The sequence below is a fragment of the Stegodyphus dumicola genome, chromosome 4 (genome assembly GCF_044657685.1).
Source record: "Stegodyphus dumicola isolate Sdum_Otavi_A_Nest chromosome 4, ASM4465768v1".
Lineage (NCBI taxonomy): Eukaryota > Metazoa > Arthropoda > Arachnida > Araneae > Eresidae > Stegodyphus > Stegodyphus dumicola.
Genome location: NC_140771.1, coordinates 23,298,285 through 23,320,786, shown reverse-complemented (window position 1 = coordinate 23,320,786; position 22,502 = coordinate 23,298,285). Strand labels below are relative to the sequence as shown.

The window sequence follows — 22,502 nt, the reverse complement described above, 5'->3', positions numbered from 1 at the left end:
ATAAACTGCATTTTAAAACTAATTTAATTAGGTATTTCCAATCATTTTAAACCATTGCCTGCCATGATCCCCATATGGGGATTGTCTACATTTGTATACATTGTGACATCATGCTGCACCTGTGTGGTCTCTTACGAGTGGTCATGCTTTCCTGAAGCTTGCAATTAAGGTAGAAATCTTAAACAAACACGTGTACTCAGTTAGTTGAGCTCACGAGTTTGTTTTTCTTGCTGTCTCATTACTTTTCACGAGAAAAATAATACGGTTATTTTCAAAGCACAAAAAAGTTACATAGGAATAATTATTTTTGTTGTACTGAATTTCCCTTGATCATTGGTAAGTAATTAATGTATTTATATATTATTTATCCTCATACTGTAATTTGGATGGATACAATGAACGTAGATATATCGATCCCCATTTGGGGATTATGTCTGATACTGACTAAAATTGTAAAAACAACTGTTTTTCTTTTTTTCCCAGAAAATGTCGCGTAAAAGATATCTTTCTTTAAAAGAAATAGAAGAAATTGTAAATTCTGATGATTTTTTTGCATCTGACGATGTTGACGATAATAGCCCCATAGATATTGTAGAAATTCCCACAGAGCGGGTTGATTAGATTTCAGATAATGAGGACATGGATGACAACGTAATTGATGATGAAGAACCACTTGATGTTCCCGGGTGTGTTGTAATTCACCGTGTGGCAGGATTTGAGGAAAATGTTTTAGTGAATGCAACTGAATCTTCAGCAAATGAAGTAACAAAAGGTACCGGCTTACCACCTGCTAAAAAGAGAAAAGAAGTATTGACTTCCAATTCGAAAAAGAAGCAACCTAAGTACTCGAAACTATATGCAAATTCTGACGTTATAGAGACAAGGCAAAATGATGTCATTAGAAAACTCAGGGGAAATTCCCCGTTGGAAAGTTTTGAAATACCTTTTGATAATGAAACTGTTTTCTGAAAGTTTGAACATTGACGAACAAATGGTTCGTTACTATGGACATCACTACCTCAGACGATTTATACGTGGTAAGCCAGTACGGTTTGGGTTCAAACAAAGGGCTATCTGTTGTTCACAGACTGGATATTGTTATCAGACTCAAGTGTATGAAGGCAAATCAAAGAAATTAGGAGATGATGAAAGCATCAGTGGGCTTGGGACATCTGTTGTCTTTCAGATGGTATCTATTCTTCAGACACCAAATGCTCATAAAGTTTACTTCGACAATTTTTTCACAGGATTTTCTCTGATGAAACATTTGCAGGACATTGACGTTAGAGCAACAGAAACTGTTCGATTCAACAGAATGAACAAATGCCCTATTGCAACAGACAAAGATATAAGGAAAAAAGAACGCGGGCCATATGACTACATATTTGATTCCCGTAATGAAATTTTAGCTATCATGTGGAATGACAACAGTTGTGTAAGGCTTCTGTCTAATCATGAAACTATCGATCAATCACCAATATCAGAGGTGAAGCGATGGAGTAGAACAGAGAAGAAAGATATTCAAGTACCACAACCCAAACTGATACAGTCAAAAGTCGTTAATTCGGACACCCATAATCCGGAATGATCTATAATCCGGACCTCAAAGCTAAAATCTTTCTGCGCATGTGCATAGGCGTTTTATGCGTGCGCGTAAGACATTTACGACTGCACATATGCGTCTGCGCAAGCGCAGAATACGTTTTCGCGTGCGCGTTTAATGTATAACGGACGGTATCAGCTAAAATTATCTAATTATCTATTTCAGTTAATGTTGATGATTCGTTGTTCCTTAATCTTCGAATTGGATCCGGCTTATTATTTTTTGCAGACTGTAAGAGCAATTTTAGAAAAGTAAGCTTGAACTTTCGATTATGTCAAATAGAATTTCCGATGCTGGAGCTCCGAAAGGATCTAGAAAACGAAAGTATGCTTCGATGTCCATCAAACAAAAAACGAATTGCTACAAAAAATGGATAAAGGCATATCCTTTGTTTATCTAACCGTTCCGAAATCTGTTTATCAATTTCACGCTGCTCTGTGCAGGGGGGGGGATGTTGCGACGCGCAATGAACTGGAAGTTGATCTGTCGGCACTATCGTTATCTTCAGGGCAGATGTTTTTATTTTATTCGGCTTATAATTCCTTACTGAATGTAGTATTTAATCTCGATGTAGTCCGTCTTTGATATGATTTAAATCAAATTCCTCGTCATTATAAATATCACGAATACAAATCAAATAGTTTTCTGGTTGCAATTTTCTAATTTCGGCTATGCGTAAGGTATGGTTTACGCATGCGCACGTTGAAAGAAATGTTTAATAAAGTAAACAAACGAATATTAAGCTTCTTTTTTTGTAAATTTTGATACCCTTTAGATCATGATTGCTCATTATTTTATAAATTACGGTTTCATATTTTTAATTTTATAATTTCTGCATGCCATCTTACCAGATTTAAACTGATGATCTATAATCCAGAAAAATTGATAATCCGGAATCGCCAAAGTCCCGACGAGTCCGAATTAAAGACTTTTGACTGTATCAGAATATAACAAATACATGGGTGGAGTAGACAAGATGGATTGGAATGTTCAAAAATACAGAATCAGAATAAGGGGGGAAATGGTATTTTCCATTGCTTACTAATGCCATCGACATAACACTGGTTTACGCCCATGCACTGTATTGTATTACAAATGATGAAATTCCATTGCTAGATTTTAGGAGAATGGTTGCTAGAGGATATCTTGCTTAATCTTCAGAACTCTTCAGATGCAAAAAAAGGTGGAAGGAATTCTTTCACTAAAGCATCAATTAATCATGTTCCTACTGTTATCAGAACATCTGGTAATCATTATATTGAACGGACCGAAAAGGATAAACAAAGGATATGTGTAGTGTGCAAAACAAATGCAAGAAAACAAAGTGGAAAATGTAATGATGGATTACACGTAGACTGTTTTGAAAGCTGGCATTAAAAGTAGATAATATCAGCCATGATACCCATTTGGGGATTGGACTTAAATTTAAAATTTCTGAAAAAAAAAAATGACACATTTTTGAGAAAAACATGTTTTTCTTATTTTTTAGATGTAAACTGTGAGAAATAAAATAAAAATTGATGAAATAAAAATTTGGCAGTTAATGGGTTAAATGTTTTCATTACAGTTTCTTAGATAAATTTTCATAATGGATAATTTATAGAAATTCTTTCTTTTTCCAATCTTAATTTTTGATATATTTTATTTATTACTTTATATGCATGTATATATTTCATACTCAGAAAGTTATATATACAAGATGAGTATATAGATGCATGCATAGAATAAATATATATACTTCTTAGCTATTAAACATTTTTCATATTCATTCTTTTTCCGGGTTTCAAAGATTCACAGTCATTTTGTTGCATTTTAATTCAAAATTCTAATTTATACAAAAAATTATCTACAGGTACTATATATGAATTTATCATTCAAAAGCAGATTTCTTGCTTTTGAATATTAACACATATATACATGTGTGTGCTATTTCATGGAAAAATGTTGATCGTAATTTCAGTTAATAGGGATTTTGAAGCAATTTTGCATGTAACTTTCGTAAAGATAAAGCATTTTTATTTAGAAAAACTTATATCAGAAATATGAAAGCCCAAAACAGGAGGGGGAAACAAGATTATCATTGTGAAAACAAAAATAAACTCTCCCCCCCCCCAGAAAAAAAAAAAAAAAAAAAAAAAAAAAAGGCTGCCATCAGAAGATTGGCCACCAAAGTTTTCACCAAAAAAATCATAGCAGCGTGCAGATGTCCGGATGCGGAAGCTAGGAAAAGGAATGACGTATTTGTTTTTCAAAGCAGTATTTATACTGAGTAAATGCAGAAGCATGTGTGATGTGTACTATGATTGGTTAATTTTAGGTTGTTATGTAACATGGAAAGATCTTGAATTTAGGAGAATAGATGAATTTAAGGGGGAGAATACCAAATCTAGAATAGTTAATTATAAGGTCACCAATCATTCTTAAAGCAGCCATCGTATTTTATTATATCTTACATATTATATATATACCCATCCCCTGACTCAGTTTAAAAGTCCTTAGCTGGCCTTTTTCTCAGATGTTGGTTATAGTCATATACTTTCAGTTATAGAAGTGTTTTAAGTGACAAAGATATTCATGTTTTGGAAAAGTCAAATTAAAAAATAAATTTTGAACAAATAATGAAATTTAACTTTCAATGTAGTCTCCTGATTTCTTTATTTCGAAAACTTTTATACTCATTATGGAAAAATAAAATTACAAAGTTCGACTTCCATAGACAAAAGTTGACTGCGGTATTTTATTTCAAAATTTGCAATTTTTTAATGTCATTTTCAGCTTGCCTTGAAATTCTTAATTAATTTACAATAATTTGAGGAAATAAGTTTCAATTAAATGCTGCAAAAAATGTGTATAATTTAATAGGTTGTACAAGGAAGTCATGTGGTATCCACACCAGATTTTTTTCTTATTCATTTTAAACTGTGGTAAAATGCTGGAAGAGATTATTCTTTCCACAAAAACTCACTGAACTTGTTTATTTTTTTGACCGATATGAATAAATGTTAACAATATCGGTATCTTCAAATCTATGACTAAGATTTACATCTGTATCTTCAAATCTATGACTAAGATTTACATTTAAAGATATAGATTTTGTTAACAATTAACAAATTTCATATCTTCAAATGTAAATCTTAACCATTTAACAAAATACTTATCTTCAAATCTAATAAATCATAGTCATAGATATTTAATTAAAATAGTAAATTAGCTCCATTTACAGATTTTCTGATGCATTATTCAGGTGTTTTAAATGGTAATGGAAATAATGTAAACTCTGACTTCAAATAATTAAAATCTTGCAGGCCACATAAAATTGTTTTGAGAACCACATATAGCCCGTGGACCGCCACTTTGAGACCACTATCATATACTTTAAAATAAATGATCAAATTATAATCATCACAGTTATACAAATAAATCAATCAAATTATAAACAACAGAAAGGCTTACTGAAATTAGGCAGAAAGTCTTGCAATTTAAATAAACTCTTGTATGAATTTTCAAAATTAAGTAAACCAGAAATCGAAATGAAATCAAAATTAAAAAGAAAAAAAGGCATCAAGGACGTCTTGACCTGAATTTAATAACCAACCTCCAAAATGTAAAAGGGCAAATGATCAATAAAAATTATTCAAATTATAACCAAACTTACTAATGAAAAATCATGTGTGAAAAATTTCCCATTACAAGAGACCATAGCTGCACATCAAAAGCATGCACAAGAATTGACACAGCCTCATCCTTTTCTCTCACCATTCTTTCTTTTCACCAGGTTTGAATGCCTACTCCTTATTACTTTGGTCCTTCACATCCAGCCAGCTATGATTCTGCAATGTTGTGCACCGTTAACGACAGTATTTCATCAGAACTGATAATGTTGCACTTCATGCAATGAAGCATTTTACTGATCATTCAAACAATTTACTGATTTACTTAATGCCTATTTATTTCTTTAAAACTCATATTTATTTATTTATTATTATTTAATTTTCTAGAAACAGTATTACCAAAATCAAGTGAAAAGAAGAAAAAGAAAACAAAATCTCTTGGAGTAAGTGCTAATATTGCTTTAAGTTTAATCACTTTAATTATACTAATTATAAATGCTGGATAACCTTATTGGACTGGAAAACAAATTTTCATCTTGTATTATCTTTAAATCTTAACAGATAAGCTAATAACAACAGGTGCATTATTTATTCGTATTTTAATCTGAAGTTACAATAATACATTTTGATTATCTGCATTCCCATGAAAAGCTGACCTCTCGTTAATGATTGTGTGAATTGGCAAAAATGTTTGTTTGGTATCTTTATGGCTTAGCTATGTCTTATTCATAAATAATAATAAAAAGAAGCATTTTATAAGAGGCAACAATTTTATGAGGACGGGAAAAAATTCTTTATGGCTGATATTTACATTTTTACAGCTACTGGATAAATGTGCAGCTGGGGTTTTTCAGAATTTCTTCAGAACTGTCTTTTCCTTTTGGTTTTTTAGTGTTCTGTTGGTCAAGTATGGCTGTTGTATATGTGTACTTAAGAATTATACCATAAATACTGCAGATCTGCCAAATGTTGGAAACAGAAGTGCAGATAATCAGAAAATGATACAATTAAAGTGAATAATAAAAATAATTCTTTCTGCATGCAGCCCAAAAATACAATAGTAGTTCAACTTATTTAGCAATCAGAATTAAAATATTAAGACTCTGGCTCCTGTGTTAATGTGCTTTTTCGTCTAATGACAAATGAAAAAGCTAATTCACCAAGCAGTAAAACACTCCAGTAGGAAGAATCAGGATCACTGTGGCTAACTTGCCAATACTCTCTCTACAGACTTAAGTTGTTGCTCATTATTTAAACTCCGTTTGAAATTTCTGATGTAGTAGAGGAAACAGTAAAATTGCTGGAAAGATTCAGAAATAAACTTTAAATTGTAAATAAAGTTATAATTATTTTTTAAAAGACTGAAATAATGTAAATATTTCATAATTTCCCCTTCTTTAAAGGTTTTTAAGTTCTATTACTAATTGCTGTAAAAATCAAATTTTACATCACATATAAAATTTTGTAAGAATAAATATTTCAGAAACAAATACAGTACAAAGTCTGAAATCCGGACGTCCATTATCTGGAATGATCTAAAATCCGGACCTCAAAACTACTAACAAAGTTTTTCTTGTAGGCTTTATGCATGCACATTTAATTTCCCCCCTCCATGCATAATAAAACATCTGGAGATTCCCGATTCTTAATTTCACTTCGACACTAAATAAAATACCTTGTTAATGAAGAAACAATCATTTTAGCATAAATTTGTACGATCAGTAATTTGGGTCCTTTGCTGCGTATCTGCTTGGCCGTCAACATCTCAAACCGAAACATTTGACATAGATACATCGTTGAACTGATGCCAACCTGGCGAATCATTATCTATTATACTGGAAATGATACTATTATACTATATCTAAAACTCTGGAAATTTAAGCTCTATTTAACATTTAAGTTAAAAAATTCCTTTAAAAGATTGTATGACTCTTCAGTACACTTTTGAACTTCTTTTACAAATTTTTTCATTCATATGTTATATTTAGCGTTTCTAAACTGTTATTTCCTAGGTCAATGATAAATAAATAATTTATAATATATGCATTGATTGAGCTAATATTTTCATAACATATACAGGAAAAAATTTTGAATGCATATAGAATATATGTGCTATAAAAAGTTCATTGTATAGGATATAGGGAGAAAAAAGAATCAATGAAAATTCAATATTATACAGTCAAAAGTCTTCGGATACCCATAATCCAGAATGATCAATAATCCGGACCTCAAAGCTACAAACCTTCTACGCATGCGTCGTGTTGACGCATGCACAGAAATCTGAGACATTAACTGCATATCAACTTAACTGCAATCTGCAGAGGCCTTTACGGCTGCACATGTGCATAATATGTTTACGCATGCGTGTTTAATGTATAACGGACGGTATAAACTAAAATTATCTAATTATCTATTTCAGTTAATGTTGTAGATTGCGTTGTTCCTTAATCTTCAAATTGGATCTGGCTTATTATTTTTTGCAGACTGTTACAGCAATTTTATAAAAGTAAGCTTGAACTTTCGATTATGTCAAATAGAATTTCCGATGCTGGAGCTCCCAAAGGATCTACAAAGCGAAAGTATGTTTCGATGTCCATCAAACAAAAAGTGGAATTGCTGAAAAATATGGATAAAAGCATATCCTTTGTTTATCTAACCATTCTGAAATCTGTTTATCAATTTCACACTGCTCTGCGGCGGGGGGGGGGGTTGGGAACGGCACAGCACACAATGAATTGAAAGTTGATTTGTCAGCACTATCCTTAGCTTCGGGGCAGATGTTTTTATTTTATTTGGCTTATAATTCCTTACTAAATGTAGTATTTCATCTCGATGTACTCCGTCTTTGATATGATTCAAATCAAATTTCTCGTCATTATAATTCACTTCCGATAGTGAAGAACGTGACACAGAGGTTATTAAAAACGAAAAAATTTCGATTGACAAATAGTCGATATTCCCGACACAGCAATTATAAAACTTGAACAGCGGAACTTTGTAACTGAACAAAAAATTATGTCTGTTTATAGAATTAAAGAGAAAGTATTATCATATAAAACGAAGGAACTTAAACAACTTACATTGAAAGAAATGTTTAATAAAGTAAACAAATAAATATTAAGTTTTTTTTTTTTTTTTTTTTTTAAATTTTGATACCAGTTATATCATAATTGTTCTTTATTTCATAAATTACGGTTTCATATTTTTAATTTTATAATTTATGCATGCCATCTTACGAGATTTAAACTGATGATCTATAATCCGGAATCGCCAAAGTCCCGACGAGTCCGGATTAATGACTTTTGACTGTATATAAGTATCAGGAGACATTCTTGTCAAATTTTGAAGATTACATTATAATTTGTATTCATCTCTTGACTAAGATATAAAAAAAAGAATATTAAAAAATACTGTAAAGGATATGATGCTTCTGAATACTTCAAATCTGAAAAATCAGCAATAACTGGATTTCAGATCCTGAATCTTCCATCTACTAGCTGTTTAAACTACTAGTGCACTTACAAGGGTATATGGTTAATTCCATTGATTTTTCCTCATGTATACAGTTACTGAGGGGAAACATATGATCTATTTAACCAGACTCAGATTTGATGGTTCTTAGTATCCCAGAATTTTAAGTGTGGTTGTCACTGTAGCGATTATTAGATTTTTCTATTTGGGAAATAAGTAAAAATTGACAGCACCCAGGATGGCCAGAATTTAAAATATGGATCTATCATTTGCTAGTTGGATATGCTACACTATGAGAACATACGAGGAATGCATTAATTTCATATACTGAAAATATACAAAGAGGCAGATTTTGATTTGTGTTTGCACCTTTTATCAATTTTAATAATTGTATTGCTTGTATATTTTTCAGGAAATACAGTGTGAACAAACATTTTCTGTTGTTCCTTCTGATGCACCTCCTGCTTTAAACTGTGGCAAGTGGCCGCTTCTTTTAAAAGTAAGTGGTAAACTGTTCAGCTCTGCATTTTAATTTATATCTGTCTATTTGTATATGCAAAACAATAATTCTCTTTTTTTTTGTTTTATTAAAATATTTAAGAATATTTATTACTACTAATATTTTTCTGTACTTTTTAGCATATCGATAGACTGAATATTCGCACATGTCATTATACACCAATACCATGCGGCAGTTCACCTCTAAAGAGAGAAATTAGAGAATATCTAAGATCTGGTTTCATCAATTTAGATAAGCCTTCAAATCCATCATCACATGAAGTTGTTGCTTGGTTGAAAAGGATTTTAAGAGTTGAAAAAACAGGCCACAGTGGGACTCTTGATCCAAAAGTAACAGGCTGTCTTGTAGTTTGTATTGAACGTGCTACACGTCTTGTCAAGTCTCAGCAGGGAGCAGGAAAAGAATATGTATGCATTTTCAAGCTGCATAATTCTGTTGACGATCCTCAGAGAGTTCCAAAGGTAAAATTAATGTTTTGTACTGCATGTTATTTTATTCCAGAAAGACTCGTTAGTTTTGTAAAATTAACGTTAAATCATACATATCATTGGGTAAAATTATCTAGAAAACTAACTGAATATTTTCAGGCTAAAAATGTTAGTGTGAAAATTGAAAAGTGTGTCTTTTCTGGTTTTTAATTCTACTTGTCTTTAGAAGAGTGGGGGATCTGAGATTCTGTTAGTGCTAGAAAAAGTATTTTCACAAAAATAGTTCTAATTCTGGCCTGTGCTGATTGCTGTGAGAAAGGAGCACTAATTGAGACTTTTTTAGACAACAGCCAAAGTCGCTCTTAAATTTCAATGAAAACAAACTCGGATATGTGCTTTTTACAGAAGAACCAGTAAATCTCTGGTCTTGTGAAATAGAAAATAATAAATTTGAATTTGTGAGTAGTTTTTTTTATCTTGAATGTAAACTCTCAAAAAGTATTGATACACAAATTAAGAAATATGTTATCGCTGCCAATAATTATCTTCGTGGCTAAGCAAATTTTTACTATCCGAATTACTTAAAAGAGGAAATAAACTTATTTTACATAAGTGAAGCTTATATGTGGATCTAAAATCTAGTAATTAAATTATAAGAAACTTATCTCGCTTTTTTTTAAAGGATAGTCCTAAGAAAAAATTTTTTATGTTGACATTGACAGCTTTTGGAAGCGTAGATACAACAAAAATTAGTAGGAATTATATAAATAAAGTGATATCAAAGTACAATTAAATTAACCATAGGAAATTTGTTAAACACATTTGCTGAAGAATTCTTTAATATTTAAAAATTTTAACTGTAGATGTATGGGAAATTGAATTAAAAGAAGACGCTGATTTCAGAAATTGGACTGTATTGATAATGACTTCAACATTACTAAAATTATCAATTGGGAAAAATGGCCAAACAGAGTGGGGTGGAATTGTACTTTAAACAAGGTTACAACCCACTTGGCCATCTTCTAATAGCTGTTAAAGTTATTTCTTATAATGCACATTATTCTTTTTAAGATAAATAGTATGTATTTTTTAAACTAATGTTTTTACTGATTACATAAGCAATTAAGCAGTGACATTTTTGATAATTAAACTAGTGTAGTAATTATACAAATAAATTGTTTTAATTGGTCACATCTACAGAGTGAACCTGAACAAATGGGTAAAAGTTTAGGGGGCGATAGATGGCGGTTATATGAGCAATTCTTCTTAGGATGTATGGTGGGAATGCAAGCAGGGAGAAGTTAAAGGGTGTCACATTTAAAGAATTAAAACAAGAATGAGAGGAGATACTTCAGAAAACATTTGATTAACAGAACGTGCTCATAGAAATTGCTCAAAAGACCTTCCGCCATCTCTAATACAGACTTCACATCTGCAGGATAGGGATTGACACACATTTACTGAGACACCAGACATTTTTCGAATATTGACGGCAACAGCGGCGATCCTGGTGAGGATCGCCGCTGGGGCATTTGTAGATTAGGCTTTTCATATAGCCCCATAGCGAAAAGTCCAAACATGAAAGATCTGGTGATCTTGGTGGCCAAGCAGTGGGACCACCATGACCAATCCATCAACTTGGAAATTTTGTGGTTCACATAACCAGCAATCCTCTCGACAATCCATGGTAGAAAATGCCAGTGTGAGACCCAGCCCTTTTTATGCCATTTATTTATAGTGCCACTTAGCAGCTTGCCGTTTGCATTCCAACCATACATTTCTATGACGAATATTGCTCATAACTGCCTTCTATCACCCCCTAACCTTTTGCTCATTTGTTGAGATTCATCCTATATAAGTTATCAAAATTTCAACTAAAGAATATGGTAAGTCTAATATGGTAACTAACTGTATGATTTGATTTTATTAAAAAAATTCTCACTAGAATATTAAGAAATTACTTCCTAAAATAAAGTTTAAGGCAATAAGTATTTTTAATATTTTTAATAAATTTCAGAGCAAATTTATGCAATTTGTTAGACTCTTTGATTTTCAAAAATTTTTATGGTAATCTTGGAACTAGCTGGGCAAAGCAGCTGACACTTGTTCTATTATGTATTATTACTCCTACAGGTTATTACTGATAATTTTCTTTATACAGCTAGAATGCTGAGGGATAAATTTGGATACAAATCTGAAAGTATTATAGTTGTAAAATACTGTAATAGTAATGATTTGTATAAACTTGTGTGTAATTCATCTGATGTTTTCAAGAATCATCAAGTCAGATAACACTTTTCATAAAATACTGCATTTTAAAATATGGGTGCTATGTACTTTTTGTGAAAGAATTTTCTGTATAACCTAAATATTTTGATATATTTTGCTCTTTCAGGCTTTAGAAGCTTTAACAGGAGCTCTCTTTCAAAGACCACCTTTAATATCTGCTGTTAAACGTCAGCTAAGGGTTAGGACTATTTATGAAGTAAAACTTTTAGAATTTGATAATGAAAAAAATTTAGGTAATTATTCTTATATCTGCCATTTTTTTTATTTGTTGCTTAAACATTGTGTTATTGGTACTGTACTGTTATTGAGACTGGATTTAGAAATGTATTTATGCATGCATGTGTGTATGTATGTGCATATATGTGTGTATGTATGCACACACATACATATGTACATGCATATAAACTTATATACATAAACACATACATCCATGCATACATACATGCATACATGCATTTTTGAATCTGGTCCTGATAACAGAAGCTTACCATGTTATTTTTATACACACAAATGTAAATATAAAATTAAAAAAATATTGAGCTGAAGAAATATATATTTTTTAATATCAATCTAAGGAAAGGGATTGTGGTTCTCTCCAGTCATAAGAGTTATTAGCTTAATGCTATGAAAAACAATGAAAAAGTGCATTGATGAAATTTAATAATAGATAATGCAATACTAAGTCCGAGATCTGGATTCATAGGGACTTCTGCAATTCAGGGTTTTGGATTTTTCCAAATATTAGGTAATCAGTTCAAGTCCAGTAAGATAAGATGACATGTAGATATTGTAAAATTAAAAACATGAAGAAATATTGAAGCATTTATGACCTTTAGGGACTCAAATTTTACCCCTTCCCCCTCCCCAAAAAAAGCCCTTATTTATTTATTTGCTTTGTTAAACATTTCTTTCAATGTAAGTTGTTTAATGTTGTAAGATAGATGTAATTTCTTCTTCTGTTATAAAATTCCATTAGTCACATTGAGAATTCCCACTAAATTGTCAGATTTTTTTCGTTCTCAACAACCGCACTGTCACTTTCTTCACTATCGGTAGCTATATTTTCTGGATGTAGAATTATACTACAGATATCACCGTTCAACAACTGCACTGTCACTTTCTTCACTATTGGTAGCTATATTTTCTGGATTTAGAATTATACTACAGATATCACCGTTCAACAACTGCACTGTCACTTTCTTCACTATTGGTAGCTATATTTTCTGGATTTAGAATTATGCTACAGATATCACCGTCTTTTAGTTGATTGACGATTGAGGCATTTTGATCGCAATGAAAACTTCTGATATGTCATCTTCATTTATTACTGCTTCTCCATGTTTCTTCACAAATTCCAATAATTGCAAAATTTTGCTTTTTGCTTGTGATGTCTGGAAACCTTTAACTTTGTGCCTATCATCATAAATCTTAGCTAGCATCTACTGTACATTGTTATCCATGTATCATGAGATTGCCTACTGTTTCGTTAAATTTTGTTTTGCATCTGCTGCATGTTGAGACAGTTAAGCCTAAATTGTATTAGTTATTTATTATACTTATCCCATTTCATGCACATGCTTAACGACTTAACCGTTTTGCTCAAACACTGTACGGGTGCTGTGAAAACGGACTTTTTAGATTTGCTCATACATCACTTGAGAAGTGTATTTTCCTACACCAATCCAGCGATTTTCTAGGCTTTTCTTATTTTTTACTTTGCAGTGTATCTAATAGATGTCTCTAGTAGTCCAGGAGAGATTGAATTGTAAAATCAGTTCAAGAATGGATTTTATCACTTTTCATTAGGCAAAGATATTCAATGAGTTTGTTTGTGCTTGTTCAGTGCATTAGGCTTTGCAAATAGTATTTCTTCCCAATTTTGTTATGAAATAAAAGAACAGTGCATGACAGTAAATGGCTCATAACAAAACGTAATTCTGATGTTGGATCAGATAGCAAATCTGAATTTTCTATAAATGATTCTGGTAGTCTTGAAAGTTCTTTATCGGAATTCTCTAGTGATGGTGAGAAACGGAAAGTTCAAATGATCTCATTCAGGTTCGGAACTTTTGGGAAATGGATACTAGAAATCCTCTTCCACCACTGCCATGATTTCCTTTCACAGCGAATTCACTTCTTTCACAATTCTCTCTTGTAAAGTTCTCTTTCCAGTTCTGCAGTTTTGTGAGAAAAAAAGCGAACTTTTAAGTAAAAATACCTTAATTTTGCCATAATTAAAAATTATCTTAAATTAATAAATGCAATACTTGTAACAGTTTTGACTGCTGATTTGAGTTCATATAATCAATTAGAATGCAAAATTGTATATAAAAAATATGCTTATTTTTGGTCACAATATGGCAGGAAAATGAAACAGTATCTGTAAACAGTATTATCTGACTTCTGAATAAATAAGTTTCCACATATACTTAAGTCTTATTCAGGGCCAACACTAAACATTTTTTGGTCTGGTGCAGCCTCTGTGAGTCTGAAATTTTGCTGTCTGCATTTGTCGATTCAATAGTAACAAGAGATGAGTCTTGGTGTTATCAATGTGACCCTGAAAGCAAATGATGGAGCTCCAAAAGGTGGCTTCGATGGTCTCCAAGCCCACCAAGACCAAAAAAATATTGATTTTGAAAGTCCAAAATCAAGGTAATGCAAATCATATTCTTTGATAGCGAAGGACTAGTTTATCATGAAATTGTTCCCCATGACAACAGGGTTCGTAGCGGTCCTTACAAGTGCTTATAAGTCCTTATATTTAAAAATAAAATATAAAGGCCCTTATAGGTGCTTACTTTTTCTTTAAAGCCCTTATTTTTTTGGTTTTAGTGCTTGTTTTTTGCTTTTAGTGCTTTTTTTAATCCTTTTTTCTTAATGAACGCACATTTTTTTGCCCGTACCAAAGCCGAAACTAAATAAACAACTTTTTTTCCTTATATGCAACGTCAGATGGGGAATCATACTCCCGGAAATCGCTTTTCCTCCCTTTCTCTGCATTACCATAACCTATGGTGCGTGCAAGAATTCCTCCCACCCAAATACTAATTTCTATCAAGATTTTAATAATTTTCATTCTCGGTCTGCGTGGTCAGTTCATATTCGTGTTTATTATGATCATTATGCTTATATTATGAGTATATGCATGAATATTTAGAATAATATAGTTGCAGTAACTGCTGAAGTATAGATAAACTTCCAAAAATGGGTGTGTTTTTGCACAAATTAGCTTTATAGGGAATAATATTTGGAATGGCTTAAATAAAAGGAAAGTAACCAAATACTCAAAATATTTTTTTTTTTTTGTTTTGTCATTGTCCAATCTAGATTGATTAGGACTAAAAGTTTTTGTGGTCTACCCAACCTAAGCAAAGATTGATTCTATTCTGGAAATTTTACGCAGTCTGTTGAAAATTAGAATCAGAAACACCCCAGATTAGTAAGTCTCTTTCTTGTGGTCTACCCAACCTAAGCGAAGATTGATTCTATTCTGGAAATTTTACGCAGTCTGTTGAAAATTAGAATCAGAAACACTCCAGATTAGTAAGTCTCTTTCTTTCATGTATTGCGCAATAACGTCTGCCGTATTTTTCAGAAATAATTAATTTTGATGTTTAGTCTAAGATTTGTTTATGAACACTTAAAAGAGTTTTACTGTGCTTTCTAAGCAGATTATTTCTCAGTTCCGTTGTTCTATTTTTATATGATGCACATATCGAAATGTCAAAATCATCTATTTAGCCGAGAAATCTAAAGAACGGCTACAATCTCCCCCACTCCTCTTTTTCCAGTTACTATCCGGAATATTCGGCAATTTCCGAGTATGCGGGTTAGTTAAGCTTTTACTGTTAAAGGAGACTGCATGAAGCAATTTCCCATCTTCTTATTTCAGAAATGTGCCTCTTTTTTATTTAAATTACTTTGCTTGGAATAAATGTTAAGGGAAAACTGTTATGCAATAAAAATTTAGAAAATGTTCAGAATTTTGATTTAAGTTAAATTATTTAAATATTAATATGAGTGGAAAAATAAATTGTATTTATTATTAGGTGCCAAGTTCTGCATAGTTTTTTTTTCCCTCTCATTGTAAACTAATTCTGTAAATTGAACTGTTATTTAAAATAATAATAAAAAAAAAAAAAAAAAAGTTGTTTTCCATGGCTGAGGTAATGCTCATTTTCTTAATAAATATTGCATTGCTCATATTTTAAAATACAAGTCTAATTTTTCTTTTAAGGTTATGCAGTTGTGTGCAATTTAATTAGACAGGTGCTTATTTTTTCCTTAAAATGTGCTTGCAAAGTGCTTATAGGTGCTTATTTTTTTAACTAAAATGTGGCTACGAACCCTGGACAAGATTGTCATTGGACAGTTTTACACAGAAGTTCTTTTCAGAATTGTTTATCATCACACAGCTGCTTCAAGTCAACTCTGTATCCAACACCTGTCATATCAAATCCGTTCTTCCTTCCATAATATTCTTAGCAAGTCTTTTTGTGATGGATTGTGGTATTTTACCATATTTTTGAAGCTGGTTTAAAGACATGCAAGATAATGAAGTAGAGCCATTAAAGACAATACACAGTTTTGTTGACGTCTTATTAAGCCTATAATCACCATGGTATGGCAAATACTAATAAATGTCTGATTCTCAATACTTAGCCACCTCTTCTGTGTGTTCCAAATGTGTATATTCCTGAATAAAATCTCTATAAAGAGACTGTATTTTGTATTTTAGGATTCCAAACTCGTCATCTCCAAAAAGATTCTAATCAAATAGTTGTTATGAATTTTCATATCTGTTTTTGCCAGCATTTTATTATATATCCATCGTCTGATGTCCTAGTATATGTTTATAAGAAAGAAATTCTTTTGCATTCCATTTCTACACCACATAAAATAGGCTCAGAATCATTAACAGATTCCATTTCCCCAAACATTTTAAGAGTTTGTCAATATCAATAGGTTCTCCCAAAAAATCCACAATATAATTCCCCAGCCAAATTCACTGTGGTAGTTGAACCACTAACTATATAACCTAAAACACTCTTCCCCAGCACCAAACAGGAGTCCTTAATACAAATCTTTCCCGCTTTTTGCATATCGGAAAATAGCTTTGCAACAAATAGCCTTTCTATTTTTCTGGGTTTAAAGAATTCTGGATTGGCAAATTCAGTACCATGACTCAGATTGTAAAGATCTATATATGTTTTGTGGGCTTGACATTTTAGGCGGTATGACGAATTCAGAAACCCTGACAAATCACCAGGTAAATTTAAACTCTCTGCATTTACTTTCAGTTTAATGGGATTAACAACTTCATTTAATACTCAAGTCAGCTTACACAATTAGTTCCCTCTTAATAACAACCAATTCACACTATCTCTAGTTACAGCATTAATCACGCTTCCAGAATCACATAAAAAGTGCACAGGCTGTTTATTTCCGAAAGCATTCTTCATAAAAATTATAGCAGTTGCCAAAGCACTTACTCAACAATTAACACTTACACCTATGGGAGTTTACTTAAACAATTAATACTCACACCTGTGGGTTCAAGTGGTTCAAAATGTCCAACACGGTAATTTCAAGATCTGTATTTTCTTTCTCTATGATTCAAGAATTTCATTTTTATTGTGGTTTTGTTCTACTTTTTTTTTTGTTTGATTTAGTTCTTTTGCAGCACCACTGTAATATTTAAGAATGTCTGGTACTGTAATATTTAAGAATGTCTGGTACTGTAATATTTAAGTGTTTTAATATTTAAGAATTCTTCCATGTTTTATTTCTTCAATCGACTAGAAATCACAATTCAACTGCAGATTTATGATATATTTTTTCTAGATTTATAGGCTCAGCAGTATGAGTATTATCGAGTAGTCTCTTTTGTTCATAACATTCCTCTAATGCTTTACAAAATGAGGTTAAACGTATCACTAATTTGAATCTGCTTAGCATTACTCGTTAATGCCGGCTTCAAGTAAAATAATTCATATGTGTACTGACACACATAAATTGATAAGTATCAAATAAGATAATTATAACATGGGTATATTCAGCTCTTTTTCCTAAATTCTCCTAAATTAAGGAATTAAACTGAGCCTTAAAGCCATGCCATTCTTTGACATCACAAAAAAACTTCAGAAGGAGAATATCGGTCAATTTCAATTTTATATTATTAACACTTACAGTATGTAAATAAGAACTATCTGAAAAATAGGCTTTCAATTTTAAAAGGCTTATCTTTCAATTTGCTAAATCTTATTCAGTTTCATTCAGAATTTTATCCATTTTTTGCCAGGTTCTTTTCTGCAAAAATTCTACAATATTGAGTCCTGATGCCTTGCAGTTGATTTTTCGCTGAATCTAGTATACAGTTAAAAGTCATTAATCCGGACTCGTCGGGACTTCGGCAATTCCGGATTATCGATTTTTCCAGATTATAGATGATCAGTTTAAATCTGGTAAGATGGCATGCAGAAATTATAAAATTAAAAATATGAACCCATAATTTATGAAATAAAGAACAATTATGATCTAAAGAGTATCAAAATTTACAAAAACAAAAACAAAAAAAAAAAAAAAAAAAAAAAAAAAAAAAAAGCTTAATATTTATTTGTTTACTTTATTAAACATTTCTTTCAATGTAAGTTGTTTAAGTTGCTTCGTTTTATATGATAATACTTTCTCTTTAATTCTATAAACAGACATAATTTCTTCTTCAGTTACAAAGTTCTGCTGTTCAAGTCCTATAATTGCTGTGTCGGGAATATTGACTAATTTGTGAATCAAAATTTTTTCATTATGAATAACCTCTGTATCACTTTCTTCTTTATCGAAAGCGAATTATATGATTTGATAAACAAAGAATATGCCTTTATCCATTTTTTGCAGCAATTCCGCTTTTTGTTTAATGGACTTCTAAACATACTTTCGCTTTGTAGATCCTTTACATATTAGTAAATACATATCGGAAATTCTATTTGACATAATCGAAAGTTCAAGCATACTTTTATAAAATTGCTCTAACAGTCTGCAAAAAATAATAAGCCGAATCCAATTCGAAGATTCAGGAACAACGCAATCTGCAACATTAACTGAATTAGATAATTTTAGCTTAGCTTATACTGTCCGTTATACATTAAACGCGCAAGCGTAAACGTATTACGCACATGCGCACACACATATTTGTAGCCGTAAAAGTCTTACGTGCATGCATCAGCGCGATGCATGCACAGAAAGTTTGTAGCTTTGAAGTCCGGATTATAGATCATTCCGGATTATGGGTGTCCGAATTAACAACTTTTGACTGTACCAGTCTTTGCATTTATGACTTCTGTATCAACCTTTCCCATATTTTCACCAGTATTTCTATGTCATCAATAATCAGTCAACCATACATGTACTGAACACAAGAAAGTTAAATTCAGTCCCGATAAACTGTTCCTTTACGACAAAAATAATTTCCAAAAAACTCAGAAGTTGCAGAAGCTTCACTGACTGGTCCTTATAGAACAAAAATATGGTAGGATTTAAAATAATTCTACTGATAACTGTAAAATATATTAATTTATTTTCAAGTAAAACATGTACAGTTCTCATGTTTATTAAAGAACCACTTGATGCCTCAAGAAGTTAAATTTCACATTCTTCTGATGTTTAACCAATCTTTGACCAGATATTATTTAAGTGATTCAGTTTCATCAAATTCAATTATATAAATTATTATTATATAAATTTTTGATTATTATATAAATTATTTTCTGGGAAACCTTGCTACTGGGAAGCAGTTTAATTGGAATAATCTTTCAAATGAATTAATTTAGTTTTGACAATATATTAAATTGTAGCTTCTCAAACTAAAGGAAAAAAAAATTCTGTTTAAAGTGAAATTTAAACTATTATTTTCATATTGTAATACTTGAAAGTATACGCATGTAAAAATGTAAATCGGATTCATAAATATAATAACAGTCTTGTTATCTTGATTGTGTAACTTGGTGATGGTTCCACTTATTTCACATAACAAATGCTTTATCATCATAAATAACTTCATTTAACTGCCCATTGTGTTCTTAAGTTTGTTATAAATTAAGTTTTGTATTTTATAAGGCAATTTCATTTGTCATTTCAGGTATCTTCTGGGTAAGTTGTGAAGCAGGAACGTATGTGCGAACCATGTGTGTTCACTTGGGCCTTTCGCTTGGAGTTGGTGGTCAGATGGCTGAACTGCGAAGAGTTCGTTCTGGTATTCAGAGTGAAAAGGTTAAGATTGCTCTTTTTACTTTCTAGTTAATAACAATTTAATGTTATTTATCTTCAAAATAGGTTAGGTGGGTCTAATTAATTATATCTTTTAAATGTGCTCATAAATACGAATATTAAATTCTGGCTGAGAACTGATCCTTTTTTTTTGGCTGTCTAGATAAAACTGTTTAGCATTGGCAGTTTGTCAGTTTTCTGGTAACCAACTGGATATATGAGACATCCCTTCTAAGGTGTGTAATCCTAATGTGCTTTGCCATAATCAGCTAGCTACCATAATTTTGAAACATTTAGCGAAATTCATTTCATGAAAAGTTTGAATTGTAATCATTTCCTCAGAAGATTTTGGTCCTGTTTAACTTTCTTACTTAATAAAAGATAAAATATATGGTGTTTTGGAAGGGGAGAATAAAATTAATATATGTATCCTTAGTTACAGTGATAGGGAAATTTGAAACTTACGATTATATCCTGTGTCAGGACCTATTAAGAATTTCTAACGACTGCATTTTACACTAAAATCTTGTCTTTAAATTCTGTCCCAGTATTTCCACTTATTGCATAATACATAAGTATTGATTTTTCTTGCATAATTTTATACTTACAAACCTTATCCATGGTAATACAAATCATACCTGTGAGTTCATCTGCAGAATAATGCTTTCTCTCTGCATAATTATGAATATTACTTTGCAGATGAATGCTCCTTGTACCTTTTCCCTGCTTTCAAGTTAGGTTTATCTTGAATATAGATAATAAGTAGTTAGTTGTAAATTTTTTCCCCAAGGTTTTATTTGACTTCTATTGCATTTCTGGAGTCAGTAGTATGTGTACTGAAGGAAAATATAATAACTTTAAAATAGTTATTACGTTCGATTGCATTTTGCTCTGTGAAAGTGCACATTGGTTCTTTACAGAAGATTTACACTATATAAATGACATTTTTCTTGTTCCTTTTAACCAATAGAATATTATGCCTATAGGTAAATCTTGCATTATACCATTTTAATAATGCTTATGTTTTACTTATTTTCAATTTTTTCCTGCTTCTATAGTTATAAAATGTTATATTATAAATAGATGTAATTAATATAAAACTATAATTTTTAGGAAAACTTATTTACAATGCATGATGTTCTGGATGCCATGTGGGTTTATGATAATGAGAGAGATGAAACCTATCTTAGGAGAGTTGTTCAACCTCTTGAAGCTCTGTTAACTACTCACAAAAGAATAGTTGTAAAAGACACTGCAGTAAGTAAATTATTTATGGTGTCATTATAAAAAAAATAGTACTTATTTTTGAGAATTAAAAAGTGTTTAGCTCGTGAAGCAAATATTTTTTTTAAAAGATGAGAAAGAAATGATAATGCATTAAAATATTTTAAAGTTATTGGATTTCAGTTATTATTGTAGTAAAAAATTTTTGAGGCTTGTAACGTTTTTATTAGTTTGCACATTTATGTTAATGCAATAATTTATAACAGTTGTTTATATTCATTGTATTTATTAATTGAAAAATTTTACATTTATCAAAATTTCCAACTTAAATGTGCTAATTTTTTAAAATAATTGAAATAAATTTAATATGAGTAATTATTTTTTTAAAATTTAAAAACAGGTGAATGCTATCTGCTATGGTGCAAAAATTATGTTACCTGGTATTTTGAGGTATGAAGATGGTATTGAACTCAACCAAGAAATAGTTATTATTACCGTGAAAGGTGAAGCCATTGCCCTGGGTAAGCTATTTTTCATAGTTTTTGCTTTTAATAATTTAGCTATTAATCTTAAAAATGGAAGCTAATTGCATTGATATAAAAAGAAAGGTAACAGCATCTGGCTGTCTATATTAAAACTGTTTTGCTTCTCATGAATTTTTTAGTGTATGTATATGTAATACAGTATAACCCATATTTGTCTAAACTGTCCGGAATGGAGTTTAGACTACTCATGGTGATTATTTTAAGGAAATAATAAAAGTAAAAATATGTACTTTAGTACATGTATGTGGCTATGTTTTTTAAAGTAATGTGTGATCTTTTATTACAAAGAATTGAATGTTTTCATTATTACTTTTAAATTACTGAACCAAGAATCATTAATATAATTTAAACGTTATTATAGTTTGAAAACATAAGTACTTTTGAAATAAGCAACAAAATTTAAATCTTGCAGTCTAAAAATTTCGAATTACAATACAGTAGACTCCCGATTATCCGCGCCTGCCGCACAAAGTGTTTTTTTTTTTTTTTTAAACATTAAATTTGCTGCTAACATGATGCTTATTTATAGCAAAAATATCCCAGGCC

General features: G+C 31.1%; 1 protein-coding gene across 1 annotated transcript in view; it reads left to right on the top strand.

The window, feature by feature from the left end:
• Nop60B (dyskerin pseudouridine synthase 1 Nop60B) overlaps positions 1–22,502 on the top strand; it is a 50,204-nt gene that overhangs the window by 5,406 nt on the left and 22,296 nt on the right. The window contains exons 2-8 of the mRNA XM_035356691.2: positions 5,602–5,657; positions 9,098–9,184; positions 9,325–9,666; positions 12,029–12,155; positions 20,060–20,190; positions 21,301–21,444; positions 21,812–21,932. Of these exons, the coding sequence (XP_035212582.2) occupies positions 5,602–5,657; positions 9,098–9,184; positions 9,325–9,666; positions 12,029–12,155; positions 20,060–20,190; positions 21,301–21,444; positions 21,812–21,932 (1,008 nt within the window). The remainder of the gene's footprint in view (positions 1–5,601; positions 5,658–9,097; positions 9,185–9,324; positions 9,667–12,028; positions 12,156–20,059; positions 20,191–21,300; positions 21,445–21,811; positions 21,933–22,502) is intronic.